The sequence below is a fragment of the Betta splendens genome, chromosome 3 (genome assembly GCF_900634795.4).
Source record: "Betta splendens chromosome 3, fBetSpl5.4, whole genome shotgun sequence".
In the NCBI taxonomy this organism is placed as follows: Eukaryota; Metazoa; Chordata; class Actinopteri; order Anabantiformes; family Osphronemidae; genus Betta; species Betta splendens.
This window is the reverse complement of record NC_040883.2, coordinates 16,168,114-16,181,851: the sequence shown is the minus strand read 5'-3', so window position 1 is coordinate 16,181,851 and position 13,738 is coordinate 16,168,114. Positions and strand designations below refer to the sequence as shown.

General features: G+C 46.1%; 1 protein-coding gene across 4 annotated transcripts in view; it reads left to right on the top strand.

The window, feature by feature from the left end:
• The window catches only part of syt7b (synaptotagmin VIIb), a 51,537-nt gene that overhangs the window by 34,790 nt on the left and 3,009 nt on the right, over window positions 1-13,738 (top strand). For all 4 annotated transcript variants that reach the window (XM_029145015.3, XM_029145013.3, XM_029145016.3 and 1 more), the window contains 5 exons: window positions 8,783-8,912; window positions 11,567-11,834; window positions 11,932-12,101; window positions 12,376-12,490; window positions 12,651-12,850. In XM_029145015.3, coding sequence (XP_029000848.1) covers window positions 8,783-8,912; window positions 11,567-11,834; window positions 11,932-12,101; window positions 12,376-12,490; window positions 12,651-12,850 — 883 coding nt within the window. The remainder of the gene's footprint in view (window positions 1-8,782; window positions 8,913-11,566; window positions 11,835-11,931; window positions 12,102-12,375; window positions 12,491-12,650; window positions 12,851-13,738) is intronic.

Below are 13,738 nucleotides of genomic sequence, written 5' to 3'. Positions count from 1 at the left end.
TTCAGAATCTCATTCCGTTCCACGACGGCTTCTCTGCAGTGCATCCGTGTGCCGTTCTAACTAGGTCATCTGTGAATTTGAGCTTGCTGAAAAATAGTCGATCTTTGAGGAGGAGACCGTAATAAATTGGCCGTCTATTTGAAGCTTTTGTGGCAATTATGACCTTTGAGCTGTAAAAGCACCTGAGGGTCAGTCGTGGGGACGTTGCCGCTCCGCTCTCTGTGTGGAGGCCTGACTCTGAGCACAGCCCGACACTGAGCGTCGGCCCCGAGGCTTTGCGTGGGCCAAGTTGTCTACTGTCCTTCCACGACTAATAACAGCTCTTCATCTTCATCTCTGTCCATTTCTCTGATCCGCCCGTCTCTGTAGTCGCCCTGGATGTTCCCTGAGCCTGTCTGCTGCCTCGCTCCCGGCCGTTTTCGGCGGAGGCCGACAGACTGAGAATGATGGAGCGGCACGACCGCGACACAAATATATGTGACGCGACAGTGTCAGACGGTAAAAGAAAGATTGAAAGAGTAGGAAACCTTTACTCTCGCCTTTTCGAGAGAAATATGCTACGGGGTAAAAATAATCAGGGGTTTGAGAATTTTTTTATTAATGAAATCAAACACAGCTAAGAGCACAAATATCTACAAAGGCTCATAGTAGAGAAATAATAACATCAAAGTGGAAGCTGTGTGTGAGGTCACATCTATATTTGTTCAGGCAATCCAGTGAAAAAGCAGAGTTCTGTATCACCCCAGCAACAACTTTTATATACTCTGAAATTTATGATTACAGATGTACTTAGAGTTTTACTACATGCATAACAAAACAGACAGACAGTTACATTCTAAATGCTCCACCTTGTTTTTAATGTTATTATGGAGGTGGTGCAGGTTTACTGTGGTTTTATGATTCAAGTAAAGTAGCCATTAATTACATCACAGCTGCTGCATGAATTAAGATTAGACCCCAATAGTGGTATTGTGATAATTACAATATTACCAAAGGACACGGTTTCCTTCTTGCTGATCTGTCACCTCCAGACAAAGCCAGCGTTTTCTCCCACCGTGGCCTCTGTTGTGTGCAGCACTGTGTTATGTAAGCCGGTTCGGGGTCACTGTAGTGGACCTGCCAGAGCCCCGCGGTGCACTGGACATAATCACCCACCTGCAGACGACTACGATGGAAGCGCCGAAGCTGTTTGTGTTATTATCATCTCAAAAAGCTGCTGTTGCACGGCAGGCTGCATCTTAATGAGCTGGGAGATTCACCACACACAGAGACACAAGCAGGAAATAAATATGAAGGAGCCCAGAAGAGTTTAAAGGCCCCAGACAGCCTTCACTCAGAACACCGTGGAATGTGCAGCAGCTTCTGAAATGAAGCATATCAGCGTCTGCGCTCATTCATTATAAGCCGACAATATCTTGTGCCCTCACAGACTCCAAATGAGGCAACGTTCAAATGAAATCACCTCACTAGACAACACCCTCAGGAAGGGGCGGGTTAGAAGGTTCAGCATAGATAACGCAGCCTTTCCTTTCTCCGTGGGGAAGCGCATTCTTGTAAACCACTGATGCTGAAACGGTTTGTCAGAAATTCAACTTTGCTGCGAGTCCTGCTGTGGTGTAAGAAGCCCCGTCAGCGCAGTTAAGCATTCGCAGCCTTCAAATGAGCAACATGCACCAGTGTCACGGCTAAAAGTGGGCGACGGAATAAGAGAGGAACAATGTACAGCACAACGTTGTGTGTGAAGAGTGACCGTAGTCAAATAATCTTGGTTTGTTGCTGAGTTTTTATCTTGCAGTTGTAATTTAATACTGCACAAGCCAGTGGTTCAACTCAGCGAGGGCCGTATTAATCAAGCAGGAAGTTGTTGCCACCCTTTATCATCCAGGGTATCTGACTCTTTCAATTGTTGGTCTGAGCCAGCACTCACAGTAACACAAGCCTTGTAATGACTCTCCAGGCTGGCCGCCGGCCCCCATGGCCGCTCCCGGAGCCGGCGGTGGCTCCAGAGTGGATGATTAGAAAAAAAAAAAGCAATGTAGGTCAGCACAAACGAGGCATCTTTTTAAAAACCTGTCAGATCCAAGTCTGGGGCTCATTCGCCATTTCCCTGGTTGCTCCTCGTGGGTCAGAGCGGGGATCTGATTTAAGTCAGCTCATGAAAGCGGAGCGAGGCGGGCGTCACGGCGGGAGATGACAGCGAGCGCTGGAGCAAATCACAGCCTTCTCCCAGTCGTTTAACAGATTTTTATTTAGATTTACGTCTCGTTTTGACAATAAAAGCGCGCCAGTCCTTCCGTCCCACTCACAAAGAGAGCAACTGGCGGCAGGTAAATCTGGAGAAAGAGGCAGCAGGCGTCTGTTCAAGGCGCATCCAGGCAGTCGAACGCCGTGGATGGCTCCATTAGTTCTATTAGCCCGCACGTCCAGGGAGGCAGGGGCTGAGTGATTTGTCCCTGTTGTTGGCAAGCAGCGAGCGGGCCCACATTGAAACCTGGGCCTCATCCATCACAGGACACGGGACCTATATTGTATTTCATAGTCTCCTGGGGCGAGTGTATGATCAGCAAGAACCAGATACCGTATGTTTATGGAGACGCGCCGCCTATCCGGGCCCTGCTGGTAACCCTCATTCCTCAAGTTCTCATCAGTCCGACGCTGCTTCTCATTCCTCTCCCCGTCTCCTCATCAATCTCCTCCACACCCCCACTAGCCCTCATTTTGCTTCTCAATAAGACCTGTCTTCTCATCTGTCCTTCATTCCCTCTCCACCGCTCCCCTCTCTCTCAATCTTGCCTCCACGCTTTATTTAATTGTACTGTATCTATTAAAGCTCCTCTCCCACTTTCCTGTTTTATTATGCCTCTTCGCTGTCTCCTTCCTTCACCCAATCCGCCCGTTCCTGAGGGCGTCGACTGGCGACATGGTGTCACAGACGCTGCTGACTCTCAGCTGGGCCCAACAAATAAATCACCTTCAATCCTGACAATCAGGATGCGCTCCCTCCGTGGACGCTCCATTTATGCAGTGAGCTATCGCACCATGAGCTTCCTGGAACATCCGCTCCATCATCTTCAAATATCAGCGTTGTGAATGTGAAGGTTTGACGCCACGCGTGTGCAGTGGAGTCTCAGTAATCTCAGCAATCAATCGGTTTCCTGCTTGTATAATTCAAGTCAGGATTACAATGTTTTCCCACATGGAAACAAATGTGATAATGTGTTGACGCGCCATAACTTATTTCACACCCCAGGGCAGGTTAACTTAATATTTGCTATGACTTTAGGGCGCGCTAACTGAAACTGATAGAGTGTAAAATCCACTAAAAATAAGCTTTTTACATGGCGCGGCTCGTCTCTGGGTCATTATTGTTTAGTCAGCTTGCACACAGTCACTTTAGATTTAAACTAATAACTTCTTCATCATTATTCATAAACACCGACTTCACTGGTGAGGTTTTCTTTTTTCAGTGTAGGGACACTTCTTGTTTAACCTCAATGACGCACTTTACTGTAGGGTTATAAAAATATTGTGGTTTCAGTTAAGTAGCTATAAATTATGGCAAAAAAAAATCTAATCAGAACAGTTTAAATCCGATTTTCTGTTTAAATGAGGTAAAGTGAAACATGAGCCCTTGTACTTAGCGAGGTGCTTCCAGCGGATAATTGAAGATTGTGCCAAATGTTCCAGTGTTACTCCATAGAAATGTATTTTTTATTCAAATGAGTTCTCACCCCTCAGTTGAGTTATATTTAGAAAACAGGAGCTCCGTGCCTGCTTCATAAAGTGTGCATACATAAGTGTCATCTCGGCGCAAACAGATGGCGGCTAGATGTGTTCTTGGCTTCCGTGCGGCCCTGCTCCGAAGCCTCCGCTGCAGAACTACATGGTCAGCTGCTGCCGACGCCGGGTTCCAGCGTGTGTTTGTGGGATTACAAGCTGATTCGGTGAATCTGCGCCGGATCTACACAGAGCTGAACCCATGACACGATGCACTGTTCAGGCTTTGTTAATCAACAGAAAGTACAAATGGGGGACATTTGCCTCCGTCCCCTGGGATGCCGTGACCTGCTCTGTCCAATTACACAGAGAACAGCTGACAACCCACTTCCTGATTTAGGCCCTGAGGTCAACAGTCAGGGTTTCAATGCATGGGACTGAAGTGGTTGTCCTCCGGGGACACTGCTATCAACCTGCAGAATGACTGCATGCGTGTTAAGGCTCAGTGCTGGTTCATTGGTTTTAACCTGAGACTGATGCATAACGTAAGTCTGTAGTTGTTTGTCTCTGTCTTTTCCTGTAGTTTTGAATTTCCTGGCTTGAGGTTATTCTGTAATATTTTGGCATTTATGAATCGTCCGTTTCACTCACACTCAGCTCTGTGTGCCGCGCTGTTTTCTAGGGGTCACAGGGGGCTGGAAAAGTGCAGGTTCGAGGGAAGTTAAAGGATGTGTTTCAGAAGCTCTCCACATCTTTGGTCCCTTCGCCCTGTGGGCATTTTGCTTTTTCCATTTTTGCCCCTCTCTGTGGAACTTCCTTAGATTGGACTGCCCTCTTTTGAAGGCTCTCGTCACTATGGTTACTCCAATCCCGTGTAAAATACAGGATGGCAGTGAGTACAACCTTAAGTGGGAGCACACATTCCAGTAGTCATGGTTACAACAACCTCTAAAGGATGAATTATGTAACTGGTGTTGCATTTTAGACAAGCTGGTTGCCAGCAGGCAGAAAAGGGGCAACTCACCGCTCCAGATATTTTTCCTTCTGTTTGGGCAAATTCCAGTGGATATCACTATAAAAAATGACACATAGCATTTTGTTCTTTGTTAACACTGCAGCAATTTAAGAATCGCAGTGTGGTGTTTTCCATTATTTCTGCAGGACTGTTTCTTTACACCTCTCCTTTAAAGAAAACAGCCAATTTGAGGGTGATAGAGTGTGTGTGTGTGTGTGTGTGTGTGTGTGTACGTGCGTGCGTGCGTGCGTGCGTGCGTGCGTGCGTGCGTGCGTGCGTGCGTGCGTGCGTATTTACACACATGGGTGAGCTTACCACCCTACCACACCCAGTCACTCCATGCCCCTCAGGCTGTTGCCGTGTCAACACTCATGATTTGAGGGCAAGTAAAAGTAACATTGCTGACACATTTTCCTGCAGTGACAAACAGCTGCGAACTGTAGTTTAAAATGGTAATTCATTTTTACAGTGTGTTGGAGAAAATATGCAGTAAGATGCAAGACTTACTGAGAACTTATTGACACGTAGTGTCTTGGCCCTCCAGCCACCAGGGGGGGGCCTGAGCTCCTCAGCTTATGAGAACTGTGCTGATTTCTGTCACGGGTGCTAGTGTATTGTTTCCTGATGGTGTTTGCCTGTGCTGTGTGTGACCCCAGCCTCCAGGCTCTAGGCCGGGGTCGGCCACCCTGGTCCTCGAGAGCCACAGTCCTGCTGCTTTTCCCACTCTCCCTGTCCCAGTTAATACTGATCACCTTGACCAGGTGTGTTCAGTCAATCAGCAGCTAACTGTTAAACCTGATCAAGGTGATCAGCAGGGAGCGTTGGAAAACCAGCGGGACTGTGGCTCTCGAGGACCAGGGTTGGAACCCCCTGCTCGAGGCTGTAGCTTTGGTTTGGTTGTGTAGCCCCCTTCCCCACTCACTTGGTAATATATATGCACAGCCCGGGTTGACTTCTAGACTCCACACCTGCAGAGGAGCAGAATGAGTGGAGGGTCTACTAAATGTCAATAAACAATAAAAAAGTACTTAACAATACCAAAATAATAAGTATGACTCTGACTAAAGGTGCTGAGAGGCCTGGTTAGCTACTAGTTAGCTTCACTAATGTGATCTTTCACTCCCATGCTTTCTCAATGTACTCTTTGGGTTAAAACAGATAAACACACAAATTCTAATTCTAAACAATATTCCTCCTCTAACAACCAATAAACACTTACAGGGACAACCTGGCAGTCCATGTTAGCTTATCGATGGCGTGCATGTTGGAGCTCATGTGTTTCCTGCTATAGGGTTTTATGGCTACTCACTGTCCCGGGTGTCCTGAGCTAAGTCTACCCTCGTTTTCACCTTCGTTCCGCCAACGAGGAACTACGACGTCGGTCGTGACGTCATCCTTGGACAGCTGCGCAGGCACAGAGTGCCACGTGCGTCGCTGCTGCTAGCACCGTGTAGCCAAGCTAGCTCCTCGTCGGTAATGTACTTTTACCGCGCCCAATTTGTCCCCCACTGCAGCAAACAATAAACAGCTCCACTGGGACGTTCGCTAAACCAGTTGCTTTCAACACTTTCCACCAACAACGTCTCCACCGACAATAATTACATGTTGTTCTCTTTCTCCCGCTCGATCGCTCCTGCTTCTCTTTGGCACCTCCTTCGGCTCCCGGCCCGTAAACGATGATGAGGCCTTCAATGACCTCCTTAAACATAGGATATTCCCCCACAAAACAATACTAGTACACTAGTTTTCCTTTTCCTATATTTTATCTTCTGCCCTCGTTTTCAGTTCTTTATTAGTGAGAGGATTTAATTCTTATACTCCTGTTTACAATAATTAGAGGAAAATCACTTTTTTGTTTTTCTAGTCTTCTATTAAACTCATTTTCTAAAAATGTCTTGATTTAATTTGACTAACTCCTTTTTTTATGCTTTCATCTCTGTCAGTAAAACGTACGAGTTGACACTGACTAGTCAACAAAACGTATGTGCCCGTCTAGTTAACGAGGCCACGTTTCTACATGTAGATGATGAATGAGGTTGTCGTGAAGTGATGATGTTGCTTTTATTGCCTTCCTTCTACTATGACTACACTCCTTTTGAGCTCCACCTGGTTAACGACGGGACACCTACTGCAACTGTGTCCATGGTTCTGTCCGTAAACTGGACCAATAAATCCTGTACCTTTACAGTTAGCATTAAAAAGCCTGCATCACCTATGCAGGACTGCCATAACTTGACAATTTCCATACACATTGTATTAAGGTATTGCATGTCCTCGGCAGGGCTGACATGATTTAGGGCCAAACGTTTACAGCAGCACAGTCGGATGAAATGCACCTCTCCATTGTAAATAATGGAGAGAAAGCCCAGCTGTGTTTGTGTAAGGTTGATTGTTTAAGATTCATGCGGCCTATCTGCTGTGTTGGGTGTTGATTTAGTAGGGTTCAATGGGCTGTCACTGAGCCCACCCCTCCTACAAGTGAGCATTTATAGACTCTATGGGTAGAGGCCCAGCTGACAGGCATATATTATGTGCTCTATAGTTAAAGTGGGGGAGTCATCCACTGATCGGAGCTGAACCGCTCAGAGGGGAGGAGGTGATGGAGGGGCACGCTTGAAACAGTTCCTCGACAACACTCGTCTTAAGAGCTTTTTAAAAAGGGAAGTTTTAAATGTCAGGTGCTTGCTGTTGTGCAGCGACATCTACTCGGAAGATAAACAACCCGTCGGGGTAAAACCACTGTGAGAATGTCAAATGAGGGAGATTTCAGCCCCGGGATCGCGGCACTTCGAATCAGGGGATTAGGAGAATTACCTTGAACTGTGTTTAAACCAGTCGCTGCGATTAGCGCATGCTGAAAAGCAGGAAGGTGACAGAACGCTGAAGGGATTATTGGCAGGATTTAAGCATCTGCACATTGATTTTCATTTCGCAGTAAATAAATAATACAGACAAGGTTGGTGGGGAATCAAGGCTAAATCAATACGCTGTAAGGTAGCAGTAAAGGGTCCTGTTACCCAGAGAAGCGCTTATTTAGGATTTGAAAGGCTGGAGACCAAGGTGTGACACTTATCAAACATCCTTCACTTTCCATCCACAAAAAGCACCCAACTTTAACACACTGAACTGAACTCCTGGGTTTTTGATTTGCTGCAAAGCTGCAAAGAAGCACAGGAAGGTTGTGAAATTAGCCACGCGGTTATGTAAATAAACAGACGGCGTGTGCTGAGCCACGGGAGGCACGCGTCAGGGCCAGGTGGAACGCCGTGACTGCCGCGTCATCATTTTTAGGCCGCGCGTTGTTAGCGTGAGCTGACAGATGATGCAGCTGTGCTTCAGACATCTTCACCAGTGGGCTGATGCTCTGCTTTCATTTTTGAAACACAGGCCATTGTATTTGGATCTCTTTATTGCTCGCTGCTCTCTCCTTTCATCCCCTACTCTGACTTCCTCTGTCAGAGCAGGACATGTCTCTTTGCTGGACATCTCCTGTCCGTCTCCTCCAGCCTCCGTCCATTTTGCATGTTGTGCCAGCCGGCTTCCTTTTTTTATTATTATCCAGGACTGAGATGTTTTGGCTCGTCTCACCTCTACTCTGCGTCTTGCGCTAAATCTGGTGTGTAGCTGTGTGAGTATCAGTCTCACATTAATTTGAGTCAGTAACCCCACTTTGCTCGTTCTATTACTCCTCTGAGTGTGAACAAAGGCAAATCTCCTCCTTCACTTCCTCTCAACCTCTGCTCACAGATAAATCTTTGAATTTATCTTTCTTCCTCGGATCATCTTTAATACCACACAAATATGTTTTAATCTTTCTCGTGCTTTTACCTGTTCCAGTCCCTCTGACTCCGCTCTGCCTCGGTTTTATCGTCTCTGGGTCGTGTCTCTCGCTGTGATAAGTGCTCATTAGTCTTATTAGTCAATATTTCCAGCCGTTTGACAGATTCTTGTAATAGTGTGAGCCAGGAGCCATTTTTATGCTGCAATAAAAGCAGCCACTAGTGTATACTTAAGGTTACTGTGATTATGTCTATGTGTCCATTTTAACAGAACTCCAGGCAACAAAGCAGGCAGCAGCTCCAGAGGTCAAACACCAGACGAAAGCGGGCGGCGCCAGGGCCACGATGCCAACTCCTCCGTCTCCGACTTGGCCAACTCAGTCACCAGTGACATGCTAATGGTGAGGGAGCATGTGAAAGCCCGTAACTCTGCAGCACCACCAGACACAGTTGAGAGGAGCGCCGTTCACTCATCTGGGGCTGTTTTCTGTGTAGCGGGACTCGTCCATATTAAGACAGGGAGGAAGCTGTCAGGAAAGCCTTTCACGCCGTAATAAATCAGAGGGCTGGCAAAGATCATCTCCTCCAATCTGAGATGAAAGTAACAGCGACTCGTCTTGATGCAGGTGTACAGTGCAGCCAGTTCTGCTCATACTGTACACTTCCCAACCTTCCTCAAGGGCACAACCTTTTATGATAATTCATTTTAATCATTTCTAGTAATTTGCAGTTTTGTTATTAGACCACGTTGACGGCTGACACCATTAGTCCTACCTTTTAATCATGGTTTTTGTGATTATTTAACCTTTTAGCAACATTTGTGGCATTTAAATATAGTTCTCTAGGTTTCATGGCTAAATAATTCCAGTTTCCTGCAACTTGAGGTTTATTTTTATAAGGCAATTAGAGCGATGCCTTAACCAAATTAATTCCTGGGATCCGAGAATGTGCCAGCTTTACTAATAATAAAGTCTGTTGGGAGGAGAAACACGTGCAGCCACCAAATCATGCGGGTTTGAAATCCAGTTCGGCCAAAACTATTTGGAGGAGAAAACACAGTAGGCGTGATAAATCATTTCTATTGTAAACAGCCGTTACTATTTACAGACTGCTCTCTTGTTTGAACTCCAAACCCAAATCCCCAAAGTTGGGGCGCTGTGTAAAATCAACATTAACGGTTCAGTGCAGGGACTCATCCTCAGTTCAAACACTTCATCCGTTATTCTACCGTGACTAACATTCGGGTTCATAAGCTTTGCGAATCATTCAATCAAAAGCACGGTGCCATTATATAGATTTAACACAGCGTTGCGTCTTCGTCCCACTCAGCTCCGCCACCTGTAGCAGCTATTGGCGTACAGTGTCTCAGCTACAGTAATGATCACCCTGAAGTAAGACACTCAGGGAGAGGGGACATTCGCCTTATTCAGCGAGGCCTGGTAATTAGCTGTGAAGGAACATGCAGTGCAATGGGTGCAGCGAGAATATGGAAGCGATGGGGATGAGCAGTGTGTAATTATGTGGGTCCCATGGTGTGTCTGAGGATTTCACAGTGGTGCTGCTTAATGATAATACTCATTCCGGGTAGTTTTGCCGAAGGCGTCTATATATTATACAAGCCTCCTTTCATGCTGAAAACACCCATCCAGCACTTTTGAGCCACTCGTGCAGCTGTAAGAAATGCACGGTTAATATGCACAGATTTTATTCAGCGCTGAGAAAATGGATGGAGTGAAACGGCATGGAACGTCGTAGTGCATACACCTCCAAGGCTCAGGTGCTGAGTATCAGGGTGGATGAGCTGGGGTTGAGTCCATGTCACAGGGTCATTATCAAAATGTATTCTATGATAGTGTGGCCTGAATGTGTCCACACTTTTACAAAGCTGTATTATTTTCTGCTGTGGTTTGTGCTTTTTAATGGAGACAAGTCATTTTGTGTCATTTTTCCCAATAAGAACAATATAAATTGTTACAGGATTTTTTTTGCACGTGGGTTGTTTGATTTAAGTGAAAGGGGGAATTAAAGAACCAAATGAGCAGAGAGGACTATGGGAGGAAATAAGGAGCACACCCAAATGCAGAAAAATGGGAAAAGCAATTTGGGCCAGTTGTTGGGTGGAGGACCGCATAATGAAAAGGGATCATATTCAGCATGGAGAATGGGGCTGAGCAGGACCATCAGAAATGTGTGGGAGAATATGGAATTGGATATTAAATTTCTGCAACTGCTCCTTGACTAATGCCTCCAGCTCATCCCACATCAGATAGCAGCACTTCTCAAACTTGAGCTTCCTTCCTCCATACATGTCTACCAGCCAACAGGCTGGCTTTCACCCCCACACAGCCATCTTTTTTCCCAGGTTGGACAAAGGGAGGCCACCTGGTAGCTGACAGTCACTGTTAGAACCTAAAATAATCCAACTGTAAATCACAGTAAATGAGTCTGATTGAAGATCTCACCGCCTTTTAAGTCGGTGGACATGGTCGTATGGTCGTATTCTTCAATCATGTTATTTATTGGTTGATCTGGAGCTGTGATGGCACGGAGATTAGATTTGACGGGCGAGCTCGTACCTGCAAGGGTGGATTTCCGGACTGACAGGATTAAGTCACCGACTGGAAAAGTCACAGGCACCGCTGTGGTGCCGTGGAGCCAGAGCCCTGAAAAGCAGCTGCTCAGTGACCAGCAGGTCGGACTGCGGCTGTGCTGGCAGCTTCCAGGTGTGAATACGTGTGTGATCGGGCTGTGAAAAACAATACCCTGGATAAAAACAGGCTTAGCAAACACACAGTATGAGAATCTACATGTATTGTTAGGTCAGTTTAAATTAGTCAAAATAGTTGGAATATTTGAGGACAGTGCAATTAAAACTACAACTTATTTTTGTTATTAGCGCCCAAATTTTCATATCATATTCATATTTATTTTGTGGTTTATGTAAACTGACTTATATGTTGAAAACTAGGTGTCCTCTATGAACTGTGCATAAAAATAAACATAAACTGTAATAAACACCAGTAACATCTGTCTCCTCTTCACCTCAATGTCCTAGTTGTCTCCAGGTTCAGAGGAAGATGAACATGAAGGTGCCGTGTGTGAGAAGCTGGGTCGGATCCAGTTCAGCGTGGGCTACAGTTTTCAGGACTCCACTCTCACCGTCAAAATCCTGAAGGGCCAAGATTTGCCTGCTAAGGACTTTTCCGGCACCTCCGATCCATTCGTCAAACTCTACCTGTTGCCAGACAAGAAGCACAAACTGGAGACCAAAGTGAAGAGGAAGAACCTCAACCCCCACTGGAACGAGACCTTCCTGTTCGAAGGTTTGACGGGAAGCTGCTTTTCACACATCTTAAACCTTAACTTGCTAACATGCCTGTTGTTGTTGAGGCCATTTTTTTGTATTTGTTTATTTGCCAGGGTTTCCATACGAGAAGGTGGTCCAGAGGACTTTATACTTGCAGGTTCTCGACTATGACCGCTTCAGCCGGAACGATCCCATAGGAGAGGTGTCCATCCCCCTCAACAAACTGGACCTGGCCAACATGCAGACTTTCTGGAAGGAGCTGAAACCATGTAGCGATGGCAGTGTGAGTAGGAAGGATTGGAAGGAAGGGGTGGGGGTGGAAAGAGAAGATGGGACAGAATGTAACGGGTGATGTCATTCCTGGCTGCCTTGACACTCCCAGGGGAAATGTGGCAGCGGCGCGCTGGTGGGAGAAGAGAGGAGGGAATATAGTGAGGATGACAGGTAGATGGAGAGAACACAGACAGCCAGAGGAAGAAACCGAATCACAGGCGGCAACGCACGGAGACAGACCGGCAGCGTAAACATCTCCTTGTTGTCGTTTGCTATTTCTGCAGGGAAGTCGAGGAGATCTGTTGGTGTCTTTGTGCTACAACCCCACCGCCAACACCATCACTGTAAGCATCATCAAAGCCCGCAACCTCAAAGCCATGGACATTGGAGGCACTTCTGGTATAGACGCTCCTTCTCCTTTTAGTGTTGCCCTTCTGCATCACTGGCACTTCAAAAATAGAACCACTAGAAAATGCTGTTCAGTTTATAATAGCATAAACGTTTGTGTTTGCTCATGTTAAATTGGCATAAACATGATTCATTTATTTCCTCTGCACAGACCCCTATGTTAAAGTGTGGCTGATGCACAAGGACAAGCGTGTGGAGAAGAAGAAGACGGTGGTAATGAAACGGTGTCTGAACCCGGTTTTCAACGAGTCCTTCCCCTTTGATGTGCCTGCCCACGTGCTGAGGGAGACCACCATAATTATCACCGTCATGGACAAGGACAGGCTCAGTCGCAATGATGTCATTGGAAAGGTATCTCCTTCCCTCTTCTTCTTCGCTTCTTCCTTCTTGTCGTTCCCCTCTTCCTCTCTGCTTTTTTTTTTTTATCTGGCTCCGTAACATTCTCTCAGCAGCGGAGCGCGCGGTCAGTCTCTAGCGCCCCCTGCTGGAGCGCGGACACCAGTGTGCTGTGACAAACGAGACGCTAATTCAAAACCACTTTTCTTGCTTCCACCGAATATACACCAATGGCTAGTAAGCATCACGTGTGCAGACACACGATAGCGTTTGCTGTGAAATGCGCATCTAATAACATTTTCTATTTCGACCCAACGTTGAGCAGTCTGTTAATTCTATAAGTGGAAAAGCTATTTTAGCTTTGATGTGAGGCGCCATATCTGCTCATCTGTCGCCTAAGCTGTGATTCATCTGCTTGTCTCACAGTAAAACATTTCTATTGCCCCAGTGAGGAGACCAGATATTCCAAATTCCTCAAGGATTCAGCACAGGAGTCCAGGAGAGGTGTGAATGTGATAATGTCTATACGACTGTATGGACATGCTGCTGTACTTTGGTCTAGCGCCGCTAATGTAAATGAGCTGGACAAAATAATAGAAACAGTGGATTTAAGGTGGAATTTAACACCAAAAGGACATTGTTCTTGGTAAATGGGCTTTTGTCGTCCTTTCAGTGATGCATCTACAGTAACTGCAGGTGCTTTACTTGTTGCTATGCTAATCACATCTTATCTGCCAACAGAGTAGTTATAATTACTTTTTTATTACATGGCACTAAATAAGTTGGAGCTCAGAAGACTTCCACATGTGCGGATATTTTTCCCTTCTACCGAGGATGACATTAAACTCAGTGTTTGATTTTAATTAGTGTCAGAATTAGCCTTTCTCAGACTATTTCAGCGGG